This window comes from Salvia miltiorrhiza, chromosome 5, assembly GCF_028751815.1.
Source record: "Salvia miltiorrhiza cultivar Shanhuang (shh) chromosome 5, IMPLAD_Smil_shh, whole genome shotgun sequence".
Classification (NCBI taxonomy): domain Eukaryota; kingdom Viridiplantae; phylum Streptophyta; class Magnoliopsida; order Lamiales; family Lamiaceae; genus Salvia; species Salvia miltiorrhiza.
Window position 1 is genome coordinate 17,694,111 of NC_080391.1, and position 27,666 is coordinate 17,721,776.

General features: G+C 36.0%; 4 protein-coding genes across 8 annotated transcripts in view; 3 read left to right on the forward strand and 1 right to left on the reverse strand.

Annotated features, from left to right (window-relative positions):
- Positions 1-21,517, forward strand: part of LOC130986455 (wall-associated receptor kinase-like 6) — a 49,972-nt gene extending 28,455 nt beyond the window's left edge. For 2 of the 3 annotated variants that reach the window (XM_057909870.1, XM_057909868.1), the window contains exon 2: positions 18,933-21,517. In XM_057909870.1, coding sequence (XP_057765853.1) covers positions 18,958-21,318 — 2,361 coding nt within the window. In that variant the 5' untranslated portion in view covers positions 18,933-18,957 and the 3' untranslated portion in view covers positions 21,319-21,517. Of the gene's footprint in view, positions 1-18,529; positions 18,670-18,932 lie in introns of those variants that run through there. The other variant, XM_057909869.1, reaches the window with a different exon arrangement.
- Positions 3,056-6,028, forward strand: LOC130986456 (wall-associated receptor kinase-like 1). Its single transcript, XM_057909871.1, has 2 exons — positions 3,056-3,245; positions 3,538-6,028. The coding sequence occupies exon 2, from the start codon at positions 3,540-3,542 to the stop codon at positions 5,727-5,729; it is 2,190 nt and encodes a 729-aa protein (XP_057765854.1). The 5' UTR covers positions 3,056-3,245; positions 3,538-3,539; the 3' UTR covers positions 5,730-6,028.
- On the forward strand, positions 15,754-21,163 carry LOC130986460 (wall-associated receptor kinase-like 10). 2 transcript variants are annotated; one of them, XM_057909873.1, is made up of 3 exons: positions 15,754-16,293; positions 16,667-18,494; positions 20,890-21,163. In XM_057909873.1, exons 2-3 carry the CDS (start codon positions 16,684-16,686, stop codon positions 20,933-20,935), a joined length of 1,857 nt encoding a protein of 618 aa, XP_057765856.1. In that variant the 5' UTR covers positions 15,754-16,293; positions 16,667-16,683; the 3' UTR covers positions 20,936-21,163. The 2 variants fall into 2 exon arrangements, with proteins under 2 accessions (XP_057765856.1, XP_057765858.1); XM_057909875.1 differs by having other exon boundaries at positions 15,764-15,938.
- Positions 21,518-21,592: 75 nt separating the features above from the next.
- Positions 21,593-25,535, reverse strand: LOC130986469 (uncharacterized). 2 transcript variants are annotated; one of them, XM_057909900.1, is made up of 11 exons: positions 25,253-25,535; positions 24,422-24,491; positions 24,217-24,287; positions 24,080-24,129; positions 23,682-23,755; positions 23,543-23,605; positions 23,111-23,198; positions 22,403-22,465; positions 22,211-22,293; positions 22,052-22,123; positions 21,593-21,966 (listed from the first exon to the last, which is right to left on the reverse strand). In XM_057909900.1, the coding sequence occupies exons 2-11, from the start codon at positions 24,451-24,453 to the stop codon at positions 21,885-21,887; spliced, it is 678 nt and encodes a 225-aa protein (XP_057765883.1). In that variant the 5' UTR covers positions 24,454-24,491; positions 25,253-25,535; the 3' UTR covers positions 21,593-21,884. The 2 variants fall into 2 exon arrangements, with proteins under 2 accessions (XP_057765883.1, XP_057765884.1); XM_057909901.1 differs by having other exon boundaries at positions 24,422-24,486; positions 25,253-25,525.
- Positions 25,536-27,666: the final 2,131 nt, after the last annotated feature.

Below are 27,666 nucleotides of genomic sequence, written 5' to 3' on the forward strand. Positions count from 1 at the left end.
ATGGCAATCAGGCCAAACCTGATAAATCAGGTCAGCCTCAAAACAGACGAGGCTGTAGTGTAGTGGGTGATCCGATCTCGAGGGTGACTTGAGTCCCCCTATCGGATCCCACTGTGGGTGCTGTTAGTATTAATTTGCAATTGCAAACATCCTGATCAGGATGAGTATCACCCTTCATACAATAATTGCAGCGTATATAACTCAGGACAAGCGTTGGTCAAATATGGTTTCCTTGTGGGACCATGCAAGCTCACTGCCCACCTTGACGAGTTTTAAGCGTTGGTCAAATATGGTTTCCTTGTGGGACCATACAAGCTCACTGCCCCCTTGACGAGTTCTGAACTAATGGGCTGGATTTAAATATTGGAGGGTGCAAAATTTTTATTATATTAACTGAATATAGTATTAATAAGTTATAGTAATAATTTATTCGTAGATTTTATTAATTTATACATTATTCTTATTTCTTACGAAAAATAAATTTTTTATTGAACTCACACTATATATATTATATATAGAATTAGATTATAGTGAGAATGACAATTTTCGTGATAAACGAGAATGACGAATGAAAAATAAAAATATTTACTGAAAATTTTTACTAATTGTATTAAATTTCACAATATATAGTAATTAATTAATATAAAAAAAAATAAAAAAATATATTCTTTTCATGGTTAATATAAAATCGAAGATAGGTTTTTAATGTATATTTTATGAATTAATATATTTGTTATAGTATTTTTGTAATCTAATTATTCTTCTTTAAGTAGAAAAGTGAAGCGAAACCATAAATATATTTTTTTAATGTAGTGATGGAAGTTTAGTTTAGTTATAGTTAATAAATTCATGTTTCTTAATGATAGCATAAGATTTAGATATATATCAAATAGATTTAGTGTAATATCTAACGAATTAATATATTCTTATAAATTTATAATATCGCTTCCGTCCTTATAAAACGTATCAATTTTTAAATGATATAGATTTTAATAAAGTATTTGAATGTGTTGTGAGTGAAGTATGAGTCTCACTGTATTGTGAATGACAAATTTATCAAAAATAGACTGAATACATTTTATGAGGACGAACGAAAATAGTAAATTTGATACTTTTTATGAGGACGAAGGGAGCATATAATTTACAAAGTTAGAATAAAATATGTTATGGAGATACAATAGTAAGGCACTTTTTATATTAGTATAGATAATATACTAGTAAGTGACCCATCGAAATTCGACGGGTCTATTAAAATATAAATTTATAAAATTATTAATGTATTTTTTGTTTCATGAATTATTTTTCACCAAATTAGAGAATTTAATAAAATTATTTTAAATTAAAAAGTTATACTGTAATATTTATTTGAAATTGACCTAATTTAAATGTCTTATAAAATTTATATGCAAGCGGAGTTTCAATCCAAAAAATATTAAAAGAGAAATTGGAACAATTATTTGAAACGTATCTATATTAGATGTCTATAGTTGGAACCAATAATTAAAAAATAAGAAAAAATAAATAAATTAAATAATATCATTAATGACTTAAACTTTAAAAGTTTGAATAAATTATTAAATTTGCAATTACCTCATAATCTATCGAAAATTTTATTGCATATATATGACCTCTTTTTCTAGTGACTTTTGAGATTACCACATAGAATTGTCCATAATTAAAAATAGGTTTATGCAGGTATAATCCTACATTTGATAGAGATTGTCTATGAGTTTTATTTATTGTCGATATAGCAAAACAAACACTCATAGGGAATTGTCTTCTCTGGAACCGAATTGAAAATTTAGTGAAATGCGATGAAATCGTAATCATTCTAGCTATAGAAAACTTATTGCATGCGCGCATTTTTTCCTGAAATGAGTTTCCCTTCACTTACGTGTTCCCCAAGTTGAGTTACTATCGGCCTGATGCCATTGCAAAGCTCATTAGATTGATCATATTTTTTAGAAGCGTGATTATGCATTCCTCTTTCAATTTAATCTCACGATTTGGCAATCCTGAACACTTGATCGTGTCGAGATATTCAACCGAGAATACCTATTCATCGAGCTCAATTTATCCATCTTCTTTGCAAATGCTGTCTGAACTTAGATAAACCCTTTCTTTGATAAACATTAGAGACATGACGTAATTTATCGTATCAATCATCTCATTAATTAGTGGGGGCCAAGATAGCTCTATTCTTAAACATTTATGTATCAAATGCATTATTAATTACGTTATGAATATAAATAAATTTTTCTTGATTTTTGGAATATTAATATAATGATTTTTAGCCATTTCATAGTTTTTAGATATTTAATGGTTTTTGTATATGGAAACTGATTAAAATTTAGAAAAAGAAAAAGAATGAATGAGAATTAGAATGAAGTGATTATACGACGTCGCATAGGATAGAATTTATTTTGTTATCAAAGTCATATATATTAAAGTACGTTTTAAATTGAAATTGCAAAGTTGGATATGATAAAGTATAATATTACAATAATCATTACAATCTCAAAATTACAAATACTTATGTATTTTTTATTTTTCGTGTAAGGATATAAATAAAATTTTATTGATCAGTGGAATATTAGTATAATGTTTTTTAGATATTTAATAGTTTGGATATGAAAATTGATTAAAAATTAAAAAAATAAGAATGAATGAGAATTGAAGAAAATTAGAATGGAGTGATTATACGACGCCACGTAGGATATAATTTATTTTGTTGAAATATTTATATAATGATTTTTTTACATATTTAGTTTTTAAATATATCACGACTTTTAGATTTTTAATGATTTTTAGATATAGAAATTGATTATTTAAAAAAAAATAAGAATGAATGAGAATTGAGGAAAATTAGAATGGAGTGATTATATAATACCACGTAAGATAGGATTTATTTTGCTTTAATATAATAATAATAATAATATAGATAGATTATTAAATAATCTTTGAATCCTTTTGAATTTAGAGTTTCACCCATAGACTAAGAGATTATTCGTCTCTTTAGTGCTATCTTTCCAAGACTTTTCATATTTTAAAAGGAAAAGTAAACGAGCCAATGTAACATGATAGCTCCATTCAACGTTTCAGTAGACAAGCTCATTTAATACGGCAAGACGCAAGAGCTTCAAGTCGAGCATTCATTAAAATTTAAAATCTGCCTTTGTAAACTTGAAGCTTGAATATTATTCAGCAGGTACACGGAGAGGTCTGCGTCGGTGTGGGAGACGAAGGTATGTAAACAATTGATCCCTTTTTTTTTTTGAAAGCGTAAACAATAGTAATGAAATCTAACAATTGATCCTTAGATTTCATTACTTGCTGCAGCTTTTTGTGTAGTTTTCATTTCCGTTAGCATTAAGTGTTGGGATTTGGATGATTTTCTTCTAATTATTTGGTCCCTTTGCTTCCTGCATATCTTGTATTTAAAATCATATTCTTAATTTGATTATACGATTCCAGAGACCATGATTATGTATCCATCACAATTAATTTCTATGATTGCATATTCAACACTCTTTCCAGCAATGAAGGTAGCCTTGGTAATTCTGGTCCTTTCCACCCTATGCTTTGCCATAACGCCAACTTTTGCGGCTGTATCCATGTCGAGGCCTGGTTGTGAAGAAAAGTGTGGAACTGTCGTCATTCCCTATCCTTTCGGAATTGGTTCCAACTGCAGTGCAAACTCCTTATTCACAGTCATTTGCAAAAACTCCACAACACCATTCTTGAGCAACATAAACTTGGAAATAGTAAATATTTCCATGTACGGTGTGGTTATAGTGAATCTGCCTGTGTCGCCTATGAACTGCTCCGGAGGGCAGACAACACGATCTTTATTACCTATATCACTCACAGGAAGTCCACTTACAATCTCAGCATACTACAACACGTTTGTTGTTCTAGGCTGCAAGATTTCAGTGTGGTTGCATGATAATGAAACCAGAGTTGGAGGATGCATGGCTCTGTGTGATGCTAATTCGACAGACGTCAGTTGTAACGGTGTAAATTGCTGCGAAACATCAATTCCAAGACGAGTCCAAGAGTTTGAGTTTACTTACCAAGCCAGCAATAGCAGTTCCTGTGGGTATGCTTTTCCAGTTGACAAGAAATGGTTGCGGAATGGGGATTACAAAATGTATAAAGGCCTTGTGAGTGATCTGTCCAATCCATTCGATCACGAATTTGGATTTGTACCTTTGGTACTTGAGTGGGAACTTGGTAATGAAACTTACGGTCATTGTCATACAAATAGAGATATTTTCTTTCGTGACATTACTAGTTGCCTGAGAAATACTGATCCATACGGAGACAGCAACAGCGGTTATGCTGATTATTTTCGATGCAGCAGGTCTTTGTCAGATTATTTTCGTTATTATAGTCAATATGAGTATGTATCTTCAAGAAGATATTGCGCATGCTATACAGGATGGGAAGGAAATCCATATATAGTTGACGGATGTAGATATGTTGGAGAGTTTGGAGAGTACCCAAAAACAGATGACTACTATAACAGTAATAGAGGTGATCGCCATAACAGTAATAGATCTCTAGCCATCATTAAAATAACATCTATTGTTATTGGTAGTGTGGTTGGTGCGCTGATTTTGCTCACTGTGGCTTGGAAGTTTGGAAAAGCTATTACAGAGACAATTAAGGCTATCAAGGCTAGCCGCAAATACATGTTTTTTAAGCGAAATGGAGGCATTTTGTTGGAGCAACAGTTGGTTGCAATTGAGAATGGCATTGAGAAAACCAGATTGTTTAGTTCCGTTGAGTTGGCAAAAGCCACTGATGATTATAATGAGAATCGAATAGTTGGTCGTGGTGGTGAAGGTGTCGTCTACAAAGGAATGTTGGAAGATGGAAGAATAGTGGCAGTGAAGAAGTCGGAGAGAGTAAACCAAGGTGATGTGGAAGACTTCATTAATGAAGTTGTGATTGTATCACAAATAAACCATAGGAATGTGGTGAAGTTGTTGGGGTGCTGTCTGGAAAGTGAAGTTCCTCGTCTTGTGTACGAGTTCATCCCCAACGGCACACTTTTCTCTCACATCCATCATCCACATGACGATTTCCCCTTATTTTGGGAAATGCGGGTCAGAATTGCCAAGCAAGTAGCCGGAGCATTAGCCTACTTGCACTCAGCTGCATCTGTTCCCATCTATCACCGCGATATCAAGTCAACCAACATACTTTTGGATGAAAAATACCGTGCTAAAATATCAGATTTTGGTACATCAAGATCAATTTCTCTTGATCAAACTCATGTGACCACACGAGTCGTAGGCACATTTGGGTACTTGGATCCGGAGTACTTCCAATCAAGCCAGTTCACAGAAAAGAGCGATGTGTACAGTTTTGGCGTGGTGTTGGTTGAGCTTCTAACAGGGGAGAAAGCAATATCTGCTGTTAGAGTTGAAGAAGGAAGGGGTCTGGCGATGCACTTCCTGCATTCAATGGAACAAAATAAATTATTTGAGATTGTTGATGCGAGGGTAGTGAGAGAGGGTGAAAGGGAAGCAATCATGGCTATGGCCGGAATTGCTAAAAGATGCCTGCATTTGAATGGCAAGGGCAGGCCAACAATGAAGGAAGTTTCACGTGACTTGGAAGCAATCCAAGTAGAGAAAGACGGAGCAGAAAATCAGATGGAAAGCAGTGGCGGCAATTCTGACTCTGATTCTGATGGCTTCTCTTCCATCTCAGAACAATGAGTCTTGACAAATATTGGTTTGAGAAGTTAAAGTAGTAAGTGTCTCCATAGCTTCATTTTCTTAATCTTCCAGCTGTTTGCATTCCGTGTGTTTGTTTTTGTAATATTAGTGTTGAATGTTGCTTCTTATGGAATTGAAGTTTTCGTACGTAGTATATTCTTTTGTTTGCTCTATTTTTCTCTGTTTTGTCCTTTTCTGTAACTTTGAAAAACTTGGAGGGGTCAGTTTGTAATTTCCAAAAAGTTCAGTGATGATGAAATTGCAAATACCATTATACCAAGGTTTCGAATTTCGGAAAACCCTAGTCTGAGTTCCAATTAAAACTTGAATTATTGTCTATCGTTCCCGGTTGCACTGCCACTAATTGAGCATTCACCCAGCTTCGCCCTCGTCGTTGTGCCCGGGACCTTTTCACACAAACGCCACCCCTAATATTTTTATTTTTCTTTTATCAAATTTTACATCACTATTTTTTTCCGAATTTTCAATATTGATTAAACACGCTAAATTTATCATGAGAATATAATGAATAATACAAATTTCTCATTTTAAATTCATTTTTTCTATTTCCTCATTATATACAAAAGAAAATTGTATTCTTTCTCGTCCCTTCTTTTCACTTCAAGAATTGATCATATTATTTCTTCATTTTTTTGTGATAATATTATCCTCTTTAAAAAAAATTAATATTGAAAAAAGATGAAATTCTATTTTGTAGAAAATGAGAAAAAGAAAAACAAAAAATTTAAAGTGGTAACTTTTTTTTATCCTTCATTTCTAATGATAAATTTATCAATTAAATAGAATATATTCTTATTGATTTTTTCTTTTTAGGATGTACTTTCTTCGTCCACGATAAGCATGGTTTTTTTGTCATTTTCGTTCGTTTATGTCTTTCCACTTTAGGACATGTACCCTTATACTTTACCATATTCACACACAATATTTATAAAAGACTCATTTCACAAAATATTTTTTTCTTCTTAGGCTTTTTTTTTTTATCGGAAAAGAGCTAAAATTAAAAAGAGAGAAAACAGGAAACATTGGTACAAGAAGTACCAAGAAGTCAGTTACAGATATCAAAAAAGAGAACCAAAAGAAGAAACGGGTGGGGACAGAAGAAAAAAAACGACCCCCCTGCTCAAGCCCGAACAACAGGAAAAAGTCTAGCAGTTTGCATCTAGAAACCAGGAGCTGAACCCAGATGGTGCTTGCCGGATCTTGTACGCAATTATCCACCCTCACACTCTAGACTTAACTTCCGCCACCACTTTATGAGTAATCCAAGCTGCTTGATTAAACTTGCAATCGTTTCTCCATTTCCACAAACTCCAAACACAACAAAACCAAATGCAAGTATAAAAAGTAGTGTCTTCTTTCCTTCCCAAGTTTCTAAAAAGATGGAGGTGATTCTTTGCACTGGATGGGAGTACCGATGTTTTCTGGATCCAAGAGAGGAGAGCGTACCAAATTTCTGAGGATGTGGGGAAGATGCTCAGCTGATTCAATTTCATTCTTGCACAACACACATTCGGCTTCAACAGGCGAGTAAAACACATTTCTTTTAAGAAGGTTTTCACAAGTAGCCATCCTTCCTTTGAACACCCTCCATATCGTCGTTTTCACCTTCATTGGCATCGACGCTTTCCAGATGATTGAGAACTCCGGTACGTTTTGTACCACCGTGGCCGTAGCCATTTTTTGGCTGATCATCTTGTATGCCGATTTCACCGAAAACACTCCTTCTGGATCTGCCTTCCATCTCCAGCCAATTGTAGTACCTGCCATGACTTCAACATTTTGGATCAAAGACAAAAGGTTAGATAAAAAATTCAACTCCCTCCTCCTCAATGGTCTACCCCACTCAAGATTCCACACTCAAACTCCCTCGACCCTCTCTCCCATGTCCCTAATCTCTCCCCCTGTTTTGTACTGATCCTAAACAGCCTTGAAAACAACTCTTTTGAGACTTTTTTCCCCCCACCCAAACGTGGTGCCAAAACAAAAGCCCATTGCCTTTCTCTTCTTAGGCTTTTATTTGATTTTTCTTTTAAGGCTAAACGTGATTGCTTGTGGAGTTGATGAATTGCACAATGGTGTAGTAACTTGTCAATTGGCATTGGTTTTGAGTCGAAATTTTTGTAGCTAATTAATTATCTTCGTTTAGAATTAGTTGTTTGTGTTTTGAGTGTTGAATTTGGCTGCATTAATTTGGGAACTAAAGCAATACAGATAGTTTTCGTTTTGTTTCTGACTGAAGTATTAAATAACTTAAAAGCTCATAAATTACTTCCGTTCCCATATTTACGGAGCAATTGAAGAATAATTTTCTATCGTTTTTTTTTAATTTAATTATTTAAAACATATACAATTGTGTATGTCATCATATCTCATTATTATATCTATTATTTTAATAAGATTTTTTATAAAATTAAAATTTATTATGATATTATAAATTATACTTAATTTTAATTTCAAGAAATCAAAATTAATTTTTAAAAATTATCGACCCTAATTTGAATTCAGTAACCTATTATTAGCTATAAAAGTGAAATTAAATGATAAAAATAATTATAAACCTTAATTTAATGAAATAAACTCTAGTTAATAATCACAAAAATAGATTAAAGCATACATAATTGAAATTAGAGAAAAAATATGAAAAAAATCAAAATTGAAAGTAGTATAACATAAAATGAGACATCAAGCGTGATATATTGGATCTCAAGTGGCAGCTAACATAGCTTATTGAATAACAATAAATCTATGGAGCCACATTGTGGCTATCCACAAACTAGTTTAATAGAAAAAAAATTTAAGTTATTTCATTTATTTTTTAAATAAAAATAGGATTTAATTATTTTACTGTAGTGTCTATAGTGTATCTACTTTTGTTTTAAAGTATTATTTTTATTTTATTTAAAAAATAATTACAATATGAATAATACAGTAAAATAATTAACCTGTTAAAAAAGAAATTAAACAAATAAGAAATATTCCTATTTGTTTAGTTAGCATCACTCACTGAAGAATGAATTTCAATCAAGAATTGACAAATGGGAAGATTAAACGTGGCATTATCTAATCTTTCAATTTGACTTCAAAGACTTTTCAAAGTCTTGGTTTATAGTAATCCATCCGTTTACCAAAAATGGCACATTGAGTTTTAATAAAATGGTGATAAGTGGAAAAAGGGTCCTACCATTATTTGAAATAAGTGATTGAAATTGAATTCAAGTTGAGTTTTTTGTAAATAAGGAGTATTTATAAGAATAAAATATAAGAAAAAGAGGTGGACTCATGTCCTCAAAAGGGAAAATGCCCAATTTTTTTTATGGACGTCAAATATAGTAATTGTGCTCAGTGGCGGATTCAGGGGGGGCTGAAGCCCCCTCCCAATTTTCGAGTTTTTAAAAAAAACTTAAAATTTTTAAATATTGATATATATATATATATATATATATATATATATATATTATTTTATATAGCTATATATATGTATATGTGTATATAAATATATAAATAATACATAGAAGAAAAAATATAATACATTATTTATAATATATCCAATTATCCATATTAATTATTTGACATTGTACATTGATTTGTTACATTTATGTTATTTTTATCCTATTTTTTATTATTATTTAATTTTTAATGTTGAATCTGAGTCCATTCTAAAGTTAAAAGTAAAATTACAAATTATTAACAATGAAAGGTAGTTTATTTGTTTAGAAAATGAAATATATATTTTTAAAAAGAATGCATAAAAGTATATTTTTGTATGCTTTAATGTCAATCTACTTGATGTTGAATTAATTAAATTGCAAAAAATTATCTATTATATTAAGTGATTGTTAAAAAAATGTATAAAAATGAAGTGTACGAAATGCTCAAAAAAATTTGCTTCGGGGGCGGGAGCCCTTGAACCCCCATGTAAATGTCTTCGGACGTTATAGATCAATAAATTCAGCCCCTCCTAACCTCAAATCCTGGATCCGCCCCCTGATTATGTCCTATTTTTTATGGACAGATGGAGTATTAAGGAGGCCAACTTTGGAGTGTCGGGTAAATATTTCTTCCAATTCAATGCGTTGATTTCGAATAGTTTCAGTTGACCCCAATTATGAGTGAAATACAACTCAACTAAGGGTGGTAATCGATTCGATTATAATTTAAATGAATCGAAATTTTAATTAATTGTAACTAAGATTCTCCAAATTCAATAACTATAATTGGAACCGAATAGTGATTCGAATAATCAATAAGAATAACCGATATGGTTAATCGGCAATCTCAAATTAATCGAATTTCAAACAAAACAAAAATTAGCTGCATAATTAAATTTCAGAATTAAGCATCTATTGGTTATTAATAGTTTTGCTTTTTGATTAAGAGAAAATGATTGAGGAAGGCTTTCACAGACTATGCATTTGTAATTTTGTATGAATAAGAAAGCTTAAATTCTAAATTAGACTCGTATTATACCGTTTAATTAGTGCAGTTAGTTTGAGATGGCTGTGGAGGTATTCTGTGTTCAGGCATAGCTGCATAGAATAGGTAATTAATTTGTTTTAAAATAAAATTAAAATATATTAATATTTTTATGGATTTTGAAATTATTCAATTAATCAGTTTTAACCGATCAGTTATCTGTTACACCGATTAACCGAATTGCATGCTTTGCTATAACCGATATTTGAACCGAACCGTAGCTGGTTAATCGATTAACCGAAATTTCGATTTCGGATCGGTTGATCGATTAACCAAAATTTCGATTTGATCACGTTTATAATCAAAAAATCGAACCTATTTTTACTAGCCCTAAGCTCGACCATACAATGCAGTATGCCAGTTTGGTAGTGGTAGAGACTGTTGGGTATCTTCGCCTAGCCAGGGTTACACCACTTGGTTCCCGAACCTCCTATCTCCCCCACTCGTGCTCAAGCACTTGATCTTCCTCTGCTATGAAGTATCGATCCCTATGTACTGAAGCTTTGATCCCTCTGCTCTGCTCTTTCGACTTCTCTGTCAACGGGGAAGCGACTTCTCTGTCAGCGGGGAAGCGACTTCTCTGCTCGGCAGAGGATTCACGACTTCGCTGACCTTCGACTCCGCTGGCCTTCGACTCCGCTGGCGTCAGAGAATCCACGACTTCGCTGCTCTGCACCTTCTTCACTTCTCTGCTCTGTCGGACTCGGCTTCTCTGCTCTGTCCCTGCAGAACACCAAGAAAAGCAACAAGTAAATGGATACAAAATGAAGAAAAGAATGAAAGCAGGAAAGTTCAGAGTAGATTCGTAGTGGGAAAATGTGTCCTCGGGACACTTTGGCTCAAATTTTCCCACAGTAGGCTCGGCTCTTCTGGCAGCTCAATGATCACGGCTCAAGGGGAACAGGAGAAACAGATTAGCACCCCAATCTCAATTGCACAGCCACCAGCAGCAGGAATCTGATGGACAGGATTCCGATGGCTTGCACACTCACAAAGTATCACCAACCAGGAAACCGATGGACAGGAATCCGGTGAGCATTGAAGTCGGAGGTGGGAATCGAGGAGACGGGCGGCGGAAAAAGATGAAGCAGCGCAGGTAAGTGAGGATGAGGGGAGTAAAACTGAAGGGCAGTGGGCTTAGGGTTTGGGAAATGGGCCGGGTAGCAGATTTGGGCTAGAGGGGTTAATGATAATTGGGCCAACTTTCCACAGAGACCTTGCCTTGAAACCATTACAACGAACTATGCTACCTATCTACCTATATTTAGACAATTAGTTTTCGGAATAGTTCGAACTAGGGTTTCGAAATTCAAAATTGTGAAATTGGGGAAATTAATTGTTTGTCATTATCAATTTGGTACTTAAATGTCTTTGAAAATTGCATAATAAGACAAAACATAAACGGAACTTGACAGCAAGCATTTAATTTTCAGTCATACAATCAATAGAATTATAATCGAACACAATATAAAAGTATCAGCAAATAAAAGTTTATTCCCTAATAACTAATAAGCCACAATTTCTTCCATAGCCTCGATTTCTTCCTTTTAACCCTCTTTGAGCACCCTAGCTTGCATCAACAATCTCATATAGTTGATTTTCCTCCATTGAATGCAAGAAGTGCATGGCCAGACCCCTTCTTTCTTCAACTCTAGCTGCAGATATTGCTTTCTCTCCCGTTAGAAGCTCCACTAGCACCGCTCCAAAACTATATACGTTGCTCTTTTCTGTGAACTGGTTTGATTGGAAGTATTCTGGATTCAAGTACCCAAAGGTGTCTACTACTCGTGTGGTGTGGTCACGTAAGTTTGATCAATAGAAACTGATCTTGATGTCTCAAATTTAACTACATTTATCATTTTACTTTTAAGATTAAAAAACTTAAAAATTATTCACTAATTTTTTAGTTGTGAGTTTGAGTTCAAATCAAGACTATAAATTTAAATTCACGATCAAGACTATTCTGAGTTGTGATTCTAACTTTAAAACTTGAATTCACAATCAAGACTATTCGAGTTGTGAATTTAAGCTTTAAAACTCGAAAATTATAACCAACACTAGTGATTCAGTTGTGAATTCAAGAACATTAACAGTAAAGAAGTAAAAAATCATCGAATCTCCTGTAATGTAGGGAAATGAATGAAATATCATTGCCCTTGTTTTGATGATACCAAAATCTCTTAGGTTCTTTCTAATAGCATTAGTCTTTTTCATTGAACTCAAGTGTTAGAGTTCAAAGTGCTTAGAATAGGACTCTGACTTGTGGACTGATGAACAAAGATAGCGCAACTGATGCCATTCCAACTGAAGCATCATGAGACATTCCCTGACTGAAGATCGAATGCAAGTACCAGTCAGAAGCTACTCAAAGGATTCATTTCATCGAAGAACTGAAACGAAGTGGAAGTGCTAACAATCTTTCTACTCTCGACTGAATCAAGGAGTATCAGACACACAACATTAAATGCTATGTACGGAGCATTAAATGCAGAGGATTTGTTGATCGCCCTTGCAAGGACCAAACTTTCTCTTTTCGTGTAAAGCTGCAGAAGTAACAAGCTCCGAGACTACTTTGATTCAAATTCAAGTATGGATGAGCTTGCGAAGATTGCCACCTCAGCCCATGAAGTGACAACATCTCACAACTGCAGGAATTTTGAAGACCTTCTCTCCAACGGAACTATTCGGAACTCCTCCTATAAATAGCACCGAGGATCAACCACAAATCTTCGCTGATTCAATTACATAGCCAAAGCTCTACAGAAATTGCTACTCAAACTCAACCATTCATAAAAAGATTGAATCGAAGAAGAGAGTTCTAGGCATAATTTTCATACACATCCTAAGCCTAGAATTAGATTACGCAAGAGCCTGTTCTCAAGTAATCCTAGTTGGAAGATAAGGTCAAACCCTTCTTCGTTTAGAGTTAAGTGTTTGAAGTTAGAGCGAGTTCAGACCAGTGTTCTGACTCAGAGTTCTTAGTGTGTGTTATCGCACTAAGAGGATAAAGAGAAATCCAACTCAGCTGAAACGGTTGTTTCAGTTGTTCAGGTTTGCTTTGCACCCGTAAGCATTGCAGTCAGGTTTGATGTGCACCCGCAAGCACAAGTGAGTGATTGTCAGATCATTTTTTGGCTATGGATGTAGGAATGTTGTTTTTCGAACCACGTAAAAATTATTTGTGTTCTTACTTGCTTTTATTTTCAGTATCTGCGCATATCTATGTTTCTATAATACTGACTAACTGAAAAGAGTAACTAAGGGATTCTCTGTGAAGAAAATCTTTCAATGCTATTTCACTAAGTTTAATATTCCGCTGTTAGAGTTATAGATTTAACTGATCAATCTTTCGATAATCAGTTAGATAAGTAACTCTACTCTGTTTTACTTACGACTGAAGCTTTACTTGGACTAAAGTTAATTGACCAGTTCGATTAACCGAAGTCACCGACTGAACCTCTGTTTCAGTATCAGTCGCCCACCTCTTGTTAACTGAAGCACGCATTTTCAAAGCAGTAAAATTGTCTTTCAGTACAAAGGTGTTGATTTTAAGTAACCTCGGAAAAAATAGCCTACAGGTGTATGCCCCCCTCATACACTTGTCCTTTCAACCCTCAGGGGACCCAACATCTGTCTTCTCGCTGCTGACGACAGCGTCACCTCGACATCGTTGAATCGAGGGATAAATCGATAGATTTTTCCCACATCGGAGAAGTTGGAACGACTACCGCTCTGGCAGCAGAGGGGAATTTTGTGGTGAATTAGGTAAAATGTGCATTCATTAAATATAATTATTTAGTGTCTTTGAGGATACAGAAATTTAGGAAAATCGAGAATTGTTGTGATGAAGAAGAATCACTATAAAAAAGAAGAATATGAAGAAGTAATGGTTTGGAGATTAGGAGAATTTCAGTGTTTCTAATTGAATAGATAGATAATATAATGAGGTATAAATTTATCACTTCAAGTGGGACCACAACTTTTTTGTATCTTGTTTGATTTGAATGATAATATATTTATCTACTCCTCATAAGATGATATAAAATTATATCACCCTCCCTTAGGTATAAAATTACCCATTTTCTAAGGAAAAATGTGATGCCCGCAATTTACACTATTTGCCATAATTTTTTATTACATCAAAGCGAACAAGGTATAAAGTGATAAATGAAGCATTTTCCTTTCTTATACCACAAAGGTCTTGAAGTCTATAAATGTCATTTGGATTAAAGAAGATGATGTACAACAACTCCACAAATTTTATAGAATCTACAAATTTCCTCCATATTTTGTCTTGTGTTTTACTCCCTCCGTCCCATTACAAATGTCTCAATTTTCATAATGGAATGTTCCATTACAAATGTCTCATTCCTTTTTCAGCAAATACTCCTTTTGTCTCACTCTAATAGACTCGTTTTCCGTTTTGGGACGTCACACTAGAATAGGCTCATTTTCCATAAAGCAAAATAGGTATTTATTTCATGGACAAAATTTAGGGGCAAGTGGATATTTATTTCGTGGACGAAGAGACTGTTATTTAATTGATGTGGCCCACACCATTGTCCTCCTAAAAAGTAACTTTCTTAATCTCTGTACCTAAAAGAAGTGGGCCTATTAGAGTGGGACGAATGAAGTGTTAATTAAGAGACTAATTAACTAATGAGTCCACCACCTATTCTCTATGTACTTACTTTTACAAATTTTAATTTATATATCTCTTTCCAGTCTCCACCAATTTACTTTATCTACTAATTACACATTTTTTAATCTTTGTGTCCAAAAACAATGAAATATTTGTAATGTGACGGAGTGAACATCATTTTCATATATAATAGCTCTCCAAATTCGAAAATATTTCAAAATGAATTTCAATCAAGAATTCATCGTCACAAACATAATGAGAACATATGACATTTAGCTAGTGACAGAGATGACAATAGATATTGGACCCGGTCCAAATTCGTAGATTCAAATCCGTTTTTCAGGGTTTTGATCTCAAAATTTTGGACCTGATGGATTTGAGCCGGATCTGGATCCCAATTTATAAAATGGATTCGGATTTGGATCTTGAATTTTTAGATCCGAATCAGCCCCAAATCCGACCGGTGGACCCATTTTTTTAATTTATATTATTTATATTTTATATTTATTTTTCTAATAATATAAAACATAAACATAAATATTAAAAATCAATACACAATACTAATACTTTAAAAATCAATACACAATATTAATACTTTACACAATATAAATATTAAACATAAATATAAATATTAAATACAAATATATAAAACATAAATAAATATGAAAAAACAAACAACAGTAGATCTGCGGATCTAGATCCGTAGACCCACGAATTTGATGGATTGACAAATTTTTAGATCCACCGAATCTGGAACGGATAATAGATCTAGATATGGTACTTATAGGATTCGATCCAGATCCGACGCATTGCTGTCGCTGCTTGCTAGTCTTTTCAGTTGACTTGAACGTCTTGGTTTATACTATTAAAATGGAGGGGGCCGTGAACATATTTCTTCCACTCAAAGCGTTGATTCCGAATAGTTTCTTTCAGTTGACCTCAGTTATTAGAGACACTGTAAATATCTATATCATCTATGTCAAAATCAGTCTCGTATCAGAAATTAATACAGTTCAACCATATCAAATCAGTTATTTTACTTGCAGTAGCACTGGAGTTCCATTTCTGGTGAAGTACCTTGCCGTCAAACCGTTACGTATTTTACTCTATGAGGATGATTTAGTATTTCTTTGTTATCCAACTTTACTTGCTTGTTTTTTAAATATTATTGCTGATTTTTAGATGAATCAAGATTGCCATATTGCTCTTTATTGCTTCATAGCTACTTAAAATGACCTCAGATGAACTCATGTATGCATAAAAACTTTAGTTTGTTGAAGTTTTCTCACATTAATTGTCTTGAGCTTTAGCTTCGCCTGATTATCAAAGAATATTTTGTTGGAGAAAGTGGCAACGAAAAGAGAGTACCAATTTCTCCCACTGTCTTTAATGTCGAGCAATCGGATAATTAAAGAAAAAAAAAAATAGGTAACTTCTTCCGCTCACATTGAGTCAAGTTTTTTTTTTTTTAATCTATTTGGTGCACTGAAAGTCTTTATTTTCAGAGTGGATGGGTCAATTATGATAGAAATCGTAATCTAATCCCATCACTTGAAAATAATAAGTCAAATTAGTCTTTGATTAGTTAAACTGTCTGCTTTGAATATCTACATTCACATCAATCAATGTTCATCCTATCAGAAGTGAGTCCACTTGTAATCAAAACCACAAGTAAAAGATATGTTGTTGATATTTCTCTTATATATATAGAATCATCTATTTATTGCAATAACTGCAGTTGAAACAGTGCTAAAAAACTGTATTTCTGTTTGAACACCGATTATGATTGGAAACTCTGCAGGCTGATAAAAACAAAGGATGAGGTTTCACTTTATTACACACTGTGTCTTATGCTGGCTATGCCTCACCATAACTGTGAGTATTGCGGTAACTTTGTCGAAGCCCGGTTGCCCCCATAAGTGTGGGAATGTCACCATTCCGTATCCTTTTGGGGTTGGTTTCAAATGCAGTGCACCGATTTTAGAATGCGATAACCCTTTTACGGATCGTTCCAAATGCAAAGAATCCCCTTACACAATCATCTGCCAAAATTCGTCGACTCCATTCTTGAGCATCATCCAAATGGAAGTAGTGAAGATTTCTCTGTATGGAACATTGATTGTAAAGCTGCCCGTGTCGCCTATGAATTGCTCAGATATGCAGACAACACTCGCTGTGCCTATTTCACTTGACGGCAGCCCTTTTACAATATCAGCACACTACAATTCATTGTTTGTATTAGGTTGCAAGAGTTCAGTCTGGCTGCGTTCTGAGACGATGCAGACAGTTGGAGGGTGCACGGCTATCTGTGATGCGAATTCCACAGACACGAGCTGCACTGGTGTTAACTGCTGCCAAACAACAATACCGGAACGAGGACAGGGGCTGCAGTATACTTATCGAAGTATTGAAGCAAGTAATGACAGTAGATTTTGTGGCTATGCTTTTCCTGCTGACAGGAAATGGATACAGAATGCTTACACATTGCATAGCGGCCTAATGCAGGATCTTTTGAATCCATATGACGTGGGATTCAGATTTGCACAAGTGGTGATTGATTGGGAATATGTTGGCTTTGAGGACTTCCACTATAATACTATTTGCAGAATGCTGCCTTCCTATCGTAGTGATGAGTACTATGATAACTACTATACACCGCGTTATGATCCTACTGGAAACAACTATGTATCATCAGTTAGGTACTGCTCTTGTCGCGATGGTTTTGAAGGGAATCCGTATCTAGGCCGTGAGGGATGCACTGATATAAACGAATGTAGCAACTCAACATTGAACATATGCGCTGGTAATGGGACTTGCATCAATACTATAGGAGGCTTCATTTGTCGAAAAAGATCTGCTGTCAAAATAGCATTCATCATTGTTGGCAGCACGGTTGGAGCTCTGGCTTTGTTACTCGGGGCATTCTTTGCCACCAGAACTATCAGGAAAAGAATCAAGGACAAACACAAACTCAAGTGTTTAGCCTTATTATTGGAACAGCAGTTGTCTTCAGTTGATAATGGCCTCGAGAAAACTAGGTTGTTCAGTTCGAAAGAGCTGTCAACAGCTACTGATGGTTACAATGAGAATCGAATACTTGGTCGTGGTGGGCAAGGCACTGTCTACAAAGGAATGCTGACTAGTGGAAGGATTGTAGCAGTCAAGAAGTCGATGAAGATAGATGAAAGTGATCTTGAAGCCTTCATCAACGAGGTTGTCATTCTCTCACAGATCAATCACAGGAATGTGGTTAAATTGTTGGGATGTTGTCTGGAGACTGAAGTTCCTCTCCTTGTCTACGAGTTCATCCAAAACGGCACACTTTACCAACACATCCATGATCCTAATGAGGAATTCCCATTATCATGGGAGTTGAGAGTGAGGATTGCAAGAGAGACAGCAGGAGCACTTGCTTACTTGCACTCTGCTGCGTCTGCACCTATCTATCACCGCGACATCAAGTCGACAAACATACTTTTGGATGGTAAATACTGCGCCAAAGTCTCAGATTTTGGGATATCTAGATCAGTTGCTGTTGATCAAACTCACCTGACCACGCGTGTGCTAGGAACCTTTGGCTATTTGGATCCTGAGTATTTCCAGTCGAGCCAGTTCACAATCCTGTCAAAGTAGGACACTCACCAATTACCAGGAAAGAACACAAAATGGGCACATCTTTATTATGAGCGTTGAACTCTAAACAATTTTCATTCATCTCAGTTAGAAAAACTAAGCTGATCAAATCATATATGCAACATGATTCGATTACCTAATTATCTCTTCAAACGCTCTGATTCATTAAAGGTACGTTGGAATCTGTTGATAGAAACTAAATTTATGCTTTTGAGAATATGAGATTGATGCATGGGTTTTTGGATATATATGCATGTAAATATTGTACTGCCCTATTCTATATAAATTCAAGATTCTTGAAAATGGTTACATGTTGCTCATTTTCCTCTTCCGGATTTTTCAATATCCATCCTGATCGTTCTTGCTTCACATTTGATATGGTATATATATCCATATAGTTTTTTCAATATTCATATATTCCATTTCTTGCTTAGATCATCTGCAATCATCTAAGGTAGCATGTTGAGAATATTGGGAGGAAGAATGAAGTGGTCCATAATAGTCCATGTGTTTTCCTTGCTAAGCTGTGGCATAACTTTGAGTCTGGGAATATCTCTGTCGAGGCCTAATTGTCAAGAAAAGTGTGGAGATATTACCATTCCCTTTCCTTTTGGGATAAGTTCCAAGTGTAGTGCAAATGCCTCCTTCACTGTTATTTGCAGGAATTCCACAACTCCATTCCTGAGCAGCATCAACATGGAAGCACTCAATATCTCGATCTTAGGTACAGTCGTAGTAAAGCAGCCCGTGTCAGCTATGAACTGCTCTGCTAAGCTTAGTACAGGTCATCTGCCAATATCCCTCAAAGGAACTCCGTTTACTATCTCAGCACGCTACAACACATTGGCTGTGTCAGGCTGCAAGAATTCAGTCTGGTTGCTCGCTAATGAGACGACTACTGTGGGAGGATGTACTTCCATGTGTGATGCTAACTCCACAGAAACTAGTTGCAATGGCGTCAACTGCTGCCAAACAACGCTTCCACCACAGCTCAAGGAGCTCCAGTATAATTACAAAACCATCGAAGCTAGCAACATGAATGATAGCTCTTGTGGATATGTTATCCCAATTGAGAAGATATGGTTAAGTAATGATTATAAAAGCTTCAAAGGTGGAAAATTTGGATTTGCTCCTCTAGTACTTGACTGGGAATTTGGTGAAGTGACAGGTTATAGTAATAGTGTTTGCAAATATTCTGATGATTATTGCCTCTCATATCCTAATGAATTGGGCCGCAGGGAAGTTACTAATAGAGGTCAAGCTTGTATGCTCAAACATCTTGAGAAGGAATGTGACCTATATCCTACTAATTATCGTGCCTGCAAATCACTATCTGACCCTACTGTATCTCATAGTATTGGTAATATATATTCATTTGATATATATTACTATGAAGATGCCTTTTCAGTTTATTACGATGGATATGATTATGTATCTTCAACCAAATACTGCTCTTGCCCTCGGGGGTATGAAGGTAACCCGTATCTACCAGAAAAATGCATTGATATAAACGAATGCAGCAACGCAACACAGAATCCCTGTGGACCATCATGGTCTTGTATCAATGTAAAAGGGGATTACACATGTAAAGATCGAAATGCCAAAAATAGAACTCGTCTAAAAATAGCATTCATCAGTATTGGCAGCGGTCTTGGCGCTCTAGTTCTACTCCTCATAGCCTGGAGGTCGACAAAAGCCATTAGAAGAAGAATCAAGGCCAACCGTAGACGCAAGTTTTTCAAGCGAAATGGAGGATTGTTGCTGGAACAACAACTGACTGCAACTGATAATGGCCTTGATAAGACCAGGTTGTATAGCTCAAAAGAATTGACACTAGCTACTGATCGCTATAATGAAAACCGCATACTTGGCCGTGGAGGCCAAGGTACCGTCTACAAAGGAATGTTAAAGGATGGTAAGATCGTGGCAGTCAAGAAATCGCAGGAGGTAGAGGAAGGTGACCTTGATGTCTTCATTAATGAAGTGGTTATTCTATCGCAAGTGAACCACAGGAATGTGGTTAAGTTACTCGGATGTTGTCTAGAGACTGAAGTTCCTCTTCTCGTCTATGAGTTCATCCCAAATGGAACCCTTTTCCAACACATTCATGAGCCAAATGAGGAATTCCCCTTAACATGGGAAATGAGAGTGAGAATTGCAAGAGAAGTAGCAGGTTCACTTGCTTACTTGCACTCTGCTGCATCTGCTCCTATTTATCATCGAGATATCAAGTCAACAAACATACTCTTGGATGATAAATACCGTCCCAAAGTCTCAGATTTCGGGACATCACGGTCAGTGGCTCTTGATCAAACTCACTGCACCACGCGGGTCCTGGGCACCTTCGGCTACTTGGATCCCGAGTACTTCCAGTCAAATCGGTTCACGGAGAAGAGTGATGTCTACAGTTTCGGTGTGGTTATGGTTGAGCTTCTAACAGGTGAGAAAGCAATATCATCCATCAGAGCTGAAGCAGGAAGGAGTTTAGCTACACATTTCTTGCATTCAATGGAGGAAAATCAGTTGTTTGAGATTCTTGATGCAAGGGTCCTCAGAGAAGGCAAGATGGAAGAAATCATGGCTGTTGCTCATCTTGCTAGAAGGTGTCTGCATTTGAATGGGAAGAGAAGGCCAACAATGAAGGCAGTTGCAGCAGAATTGGAAGCAATCACAGAGGTGGAAGAATGGTCTTATGCTCAGCGGGATGGTGGTGGTGGAACCAGAGAGACTCATTCTATAGAGGTTTTTGCTGAGTCTCACAGCTTCTCTTCCATCGCCCCGTTTTCACTGGAGGCTGAGTATCCATTACATGGTGAGTGAACCCTAAGAAATACTAGGAAAGATGAAGGACTACTTTCTTTTTCATCTGCTTTGCTTAGAGTTTGTTTTTATAACATCCTTTTCTGTTTTCGCATCAAGTGTTTGTATTGATCTTAGATTGTTGCAAGAGTTATGTCTGGTATTCAGTGTGTATGTACTGTTGGGATTAGATGTGTTGAATGCCTCTTAAAATTGAGTGGAAGTAAGATCTTATTATGGCCTCATACAAAAAAAAAAAAAAAAAAAAAAAAAAAAAAAAAAAAACATTGCTCCAGATTCCAACAAAAGATCTACATTAAGCACAAAAAAAAGGACATTTTGGGATTTATATGATAAATCTCGACATCTTATGAAGTAAGCTATAGTCTGCAAGTTCTAAAGCAGAAAGCAGAGGCGCATCTGCAGCCTTACGGTGTAACCAGTATTTACATAAGGGAATGGCATATACACTACCAGAAACAAAAGAATGCATACCCTACATGCCCAAGCTACATACATCGATCAAGAGGTTTGATACAGGAATTTTTTCAAGATTATACAATCACAGGATTACGGAGATTGCTTCATCACATGTCCATGCCGTCGAATATTTCTCCATCTTCCTCTAGACTCGACTCATCAAGATGAAACCCTTCACTAACCAAGGTGCTGCAAAGGAGAGCAGGTTGATTAAGCTGTGTGAACTATAGCATAGAGTTCTAAATGACAGATGGATGAATGAGACATAAATTACCTTAAACAGCTAAAACGGAAGCTTACAACACGCTTGAGCTTTCTATTGTAGAAGAAGAAATGATATGACCATCTGGAAGGTACAAAAATTGAAAAATAGTACGTGTTAAAAATCTACTAAAGCATAACGAGCTGTTACTTTAGATGTAGTAAGGCTCACATGGCTCCTTTCTCCAGTAGTGGATCTGCATCAGCATCCGGGTTGTTGTAGCTGTAGATTTCACATTCTGACAATTTTACAACCTACAACAACAAAAATGTAGATGAGCTGCTTGATTTTATAGCTCTTATCCTTGACAATTCGTATTATCCCCATCTCCTTCGAGTTCTTCCTTGGTAAGGTTGAGGGTACCTCATCTAAAGCCTTGTACAAGGTCTCGAGCAAGGAACCTCCTTCATTCTCCTGGAGCCACTCCTGCATAGTATGTGAACGAAATTGAGCATACTCGAGTATTACAAGAAACGCAAAGAAAACCTAAAAAATCAAGGAGCTTCGAATCCATGATTTGTTAAGGAGGAATGATAAAATAATCAAATTAATATTTACTGATACTTTCGTGCTAATATTTACTGATAGTTAATTCAAAAGTGACAAGTGGAAATAGTCCTTAAAATGATATTGACAAACGGAAGTTGCTAACACACAAATCTACCAGCTAAATCATCAAGATGGAGAGACAGTCTTACGGGCCTCAAACTACAATTTCAACATGGCATGTTTAACACTTATCCAGCAGTTGATATAATGTTGGTTGATGTTTTGAATTATCTAATATCAGGAACGTACTACAAAGCCTCACAGTAATATTACATGTTAGAGTGGGGTGGTTCATCATGCCATCCGCATTCAAGGTAATAACCAAGAAGCAAGCTATTTCCAAGAAAAATAATATTCTTCGTAGATGTTTCCAAAGGTCAGTTTTAGGTTTGTGATATGGTAAGCACACTACAAGTAAACCATACAACAGTAAAATTCGATTACTGTTTTGAGGTACTCATTTTTTGGAGGCTGTGTGCTCGTCACTACCATGTGAGATTATTCACAGAGTTGTGGAAATACCTTTGACGCTTCAAGCATGTAAACATCAAATATCTGCTTAAAACTGTCCCAGCTTTCTTCAGTGAAAAACTCGTGAACTCTGACTGCACTGTTGAACCAAAAATTTTGCAGATTGTAGCATAAAAGAGAAATCACAAAAATAAATATTTTGAAGCAGCACCAGATGCACATTTGCATGAAACAAACTAAGAGGAACATATAACTGGCAATTAGTGTTGGGAAATGGAGAGACTTGAACTCTCAGCTCCTTATGAGCAACAGTAATCTAAACTGTCTGTCAAACCTTCTGACAACACTCCCAAAGCCGTTAAGAAAGGACTATATAGTGGGATGCCACGTCGCAAAGAAAGCTGACAGTGGCATTACCCATAATCCTCCTTGTTGAGTACACATCAATAACAAAAATATATCAAACGTAAGATACAGAGTTACCTGAAGTCGAAGTCTGGATACATGTGATGAAGAATAAGAAGTAGATAAATCAATGTCTTCCGACTGCCAAGTAAAAAAGGATGAGTCATATACATAGAATATACGAAAACTAAATGGCTTTTGAGATTGATTAGCCAACCTGGATCTACTAAATAGATATTCCACAGGTGAAGAAGAGTCAGTATCCGAAGACTTTCCAAGATGATCAAGAATCTGGATTTCAAACAATAATGGGTGAATCAAGACTAATCAATTTTAGAAAATTGTGAGATAAGACATTCGATTTAGGTTGAAGTGGCTACAGGCTAACAAGTCAAAAGTTTGCAAGATATGACATAGCCACACAAGCCAACTTTACAGAGAACAAACTACAGCTTAGCAGATAACTTCATAAATAAAACATCTCTAATGATAGTCAGAGTATGTGTCAGAACTAGTATAAATCAGACATCACTTAAGAAGAAAATTTGACAAAGATCTGTGAAGGACAATTTCAATAACTAAAAGTCATATGTCAACTGCAGCAACAGTGCTCACCTCATTCTCCAAGCTAAGAGAGAGCTTCTTATCTGTTCCGGTATGTTTGCCTAGAAAAGAAAACATCCAAGAAATTTTACATTATCTTTACCACCAACAAAGTTAGTGTATTCTCTCTTATTGGTTGTCATACTTACACGAGTAAGCTTCCAGGCATCCTTCAATAGTACGTTGTCCAAGAGTTACACGACTCAAGAAATCATTTATTCTGGATGCAAATAACGTCAAATTGATTAGTGACAAGTTCTGGACACACATTCAACGAAGGAACAAATTTGTCAATCATGAACAAGCCACTGGAAAACATAGGGAAAATAGTTCAATCAAATATTTAAAACATACCTGTCAAGAGGAGTGTATTCCAAGTACTTCATGATGTATCCAGGCTTTGATCACAATCTCAATGTCTGCACTGATAATGCAGCAAAAAACCAAAGCTCGTCATGGCAAAAAAGTTAAGAAGCGCAGTTCCAATTGAAACGCTACAGTATCATATTAAAATTCTCAGCAACATCAAATCCCCAACTAATTTAGCGATTGAAGAAATAAAGTACAGCAAATGATACCATAAACAGTTTTTCATCATCTATGTCAGCCCATCCTGTTTCGACTTCGCTATCAAGGTATACACTTTTATGTGTTTCATTCATTGAATATCCAATAGATCAACTCCTATCACTACCCATGGTAGAAATCATTTTTCCTAACTTGCTGTGCGGCTCGGAAATTTTTAACTCACGTAAAATTTAAAATCAAAAGCAACAAAAGTAAATTAAATAATTCCTCATCAAACACAAAATTAAGCATGAAAGCAAATACATAATAAAACCTACTAATTCAACGGACTCAATTTTCTTTATTTTTTAAATTCCTATTTAAAGAAAATGACTCAACATACTCACACTCACACTCACACACACTAACACCTCTCTGTGACTCGACACCGGCCTACTAATCAGAGGGGAATCATTCTTACTAATTGAGCTGGCTTCATCCTCATTCAAGATTAAATTAAGATTCAAGAAAAACAGTCTAATAGTAATAATTTAAGCAGATCTACAAATGAAAACGCTTTCTATAACAGATAAGACAACGGATAAAATATCAGCATAACAAACGCACGGATTTTTCAGCTGAATCCTACAAATTAAACGGAAGGAAAGAAAAGCATACCTTATTCGACGAAACGCCAGAAATTGAAGATATATAAACTGCGGCTTTCGAAAAAACTAGTGCGAAATTTTCAGAGGCGACGGCTAATTGTTTGGCGGAGGAATCCGAAGTTGGAATATGAGGAAATGGAGATATGATTGGATGGAAATTTATTACAAAAATTGTGCTCTAAAATGTTGAGTTTTGGATGAGATTGGTTTGGTAGGTGGATAAATCTGGCAGGTCTTCGATGTTTGAAAGCGCTAAATCTGAAATAAAGTCGAGGTCTTAACAAAGCTAAAGTTGCTCAAGTAAATAGCGCACTAATATAAATTTATGATCTAATACGAATTTATTGCTGGGTCAAAATTTAAAATACCCACCTTCATAACTTATCTATCAAAAATACCCACTTTCACAAAACACATATCAACCATACCCAACTCATAATTAATGACAAAACTACCCTTCAACCAATCCTCAACAAATCCATCTTAAAACCATTTTATGTTCAAATTATCATAATTCGATTAAGACATAATCAGGCCCAACATGCTTCCGTACAACTTCTAAATAATTCAAATCATAAATCAACATTATACCTTTCGTCGACTGGTCACCTTCCGGAGCTTTTATCGCGTTTTACGGACTTCTTGCCTCCTCGGCCTTCGTCCAACCACACACTCGCAAGTGATGGTTGCAACCTTCTCCCTTCACTGTGTTCCGGCTTTCGCCGAATGGTCACCTTCAGGAATCAGTTTCCCTCCTTCACTGTGTGTCGACTCCAAATATTTTTGTTGAAAAATGAAAAGAAAATATTTTTACTAAACCGGAATAGTTGGACAAAAACTAAGTGTTTATAGAGGAATTATATAATAATTAATTTTATTTCATAAAACTCCCCAAGGGAGGAGACTAACTTGTTTTAGCTACACATAGTAGCTAATCCTTGTGTACATAAAAATAAAAAGGAACTAAAACTAAAAACGAAAAACTTTGAAAACAAATACAAAAGATAATTTCTAGAGAGAGGAAGTGGTGTGTGAAAATGTTGTGAATTTTCGGATGATCTTCTTCTCTCCAGCACTTGTGGTTTTATAGAGGTCTGATACCCTCTATTATTGCTTGGTGGTTGGCCTCGGATGCTATCTTCGTGGCCAGCTTGCTTGAAATTGACAGCCACCTTCTTTTGTTGGCCATTATTGCCGACACTTGTTGGTGTTGTCACATGTGCTGGGCCCTTGCTTTATCGCTTTGTGATAATGCTGGTAGGGGCCGACTGCTTTCTTTCCACTCACCTTTGTCCTAGAGCGCTGAGTGGTCCTCCTGTCATTCCACCCACTTTTGTCGTTTCTTTTGTGGGTGCGATCTTTGCTGTGAATCACATGATTCACTCTGCTCTGTCGGCCACCTTACTTTTTTGGTGCCCGAGGGGTCCTCCCCTTTGGAGTCTGATGCTTGTCGTGTTCATCAGACCGGAACCTCCTTCTGTCTGGTTTCGGGAAGAAACCTTTGCCGAATTCTAGTTCCTTCTGCGACGAACATTGGTCGCAGATTTTCTCGATCCACTGGCCCGAATGAGCCATGTTGCAGAATTTGCGACGAGTCTCTTTGCTCCCCGCAATCTTGTTGTCCCATATCGTTTGCCTCTTTTTCTCGAAAGATTTTTCGGCAAACTCGGTTGTTGTTCCTGTCATAGTGTTAACCAGGAACACTCCCAGATCAGAACTTTGAAAGAACTTAAACCTGGATTTTATTTTGTCCATCTCTGTGAGACAGACCCAAAGACCCCATGCTCGTCTCGTGGAGATTTGATCCTCCATGAATGTTGAGGCGATTGGGACTTGAAAATCAGGAACTTTGATTCGATTCAATGCTCCTGTATCTGGTCTCCGAAGCTTGATGAAATGGAAAGCTTCATAGACTCCTTTTCCGACAGGTTCTGGTGCTGCGCTGAAGAAGTACAGTTCCAGAACGTCTCCCCGTTTAAGGGACTCGTTGTTCTCCCAGGCTTCAAACACCGTCTTTTGGATCCACTTGGGTAGACCCTTGATTTCGTTGAAGGCTGGAGCAGTGGTATAAACTGAGGCCAAAGCCCCAAACTCATACCATTCCTTGATGTGGTCTGGATTAGCTCCCGGAGTTGTCCAGATCCTAGGGTATTTCCCTGCAACATCAACCCGGCAATTTCCCGGATTAATGCCCTTTCTCGTGATGAGTTTCTCCCATCTGTTTTGATAAATCTGCCAAGAAGGAGAAATATCAATAAAATTAGTATCAACCTTAATTTGGCCAGTCATCGGCCTAAGATTGATCTCTCCCTCTTTTACCCCAGAGGTGGAGGGTTGACATGTTGATTCAGGGAGTGACCCCTTAACAACATCTTTTCCTCGAGCGTCCGGCTGTGAAGCCATTCTCTCAGGACTTGGGCTAGG

Bases quoted from the DNA above. Each gene is read 5' to 3' on its own strand.
- LOC130986456 (XM_057909871.1), top strand. From the start codon at position 3,540: ATGAAGGTAGCCTTGGTAATTCTGGTCCTTTCCACCCTATGCTTTGCC.
- LOC130986460 (XM_057909873.1), top strand. From the start codon at position 16,684: ATGAGGTTTCACTTTATTACACACTGTGTCTTATGCTGGCTATGCCTC. The intron at 18,495-20,889 runs GTAGGACACTCA...CGGTTCACGGAG, and splicing joins CAGTTCACAATCCTGTCAAA to AAGAGTGATGTCTACAGTTT.
- LOC130986469 (XM_057909900.1), bottom strand. From the start codon at position 24,453: ATGAAGTACTTGGAATACACTCCTCTTGACAG. The intron at 24,130-24,216 runs GTAAGTATGACA...TTTCTTTTCTAG, and splicing joins ATGCCTGGAAGCTTACTCGT to GCAAACATACCGGAACAGAT. The intron at 22,466-23,110 runs GTATTTCCACAA...CATACTATGCAG, and splicing joins ACATGCTTGAAGCGTCAAAG to GAGTGGCTCCAGGAGAATGA.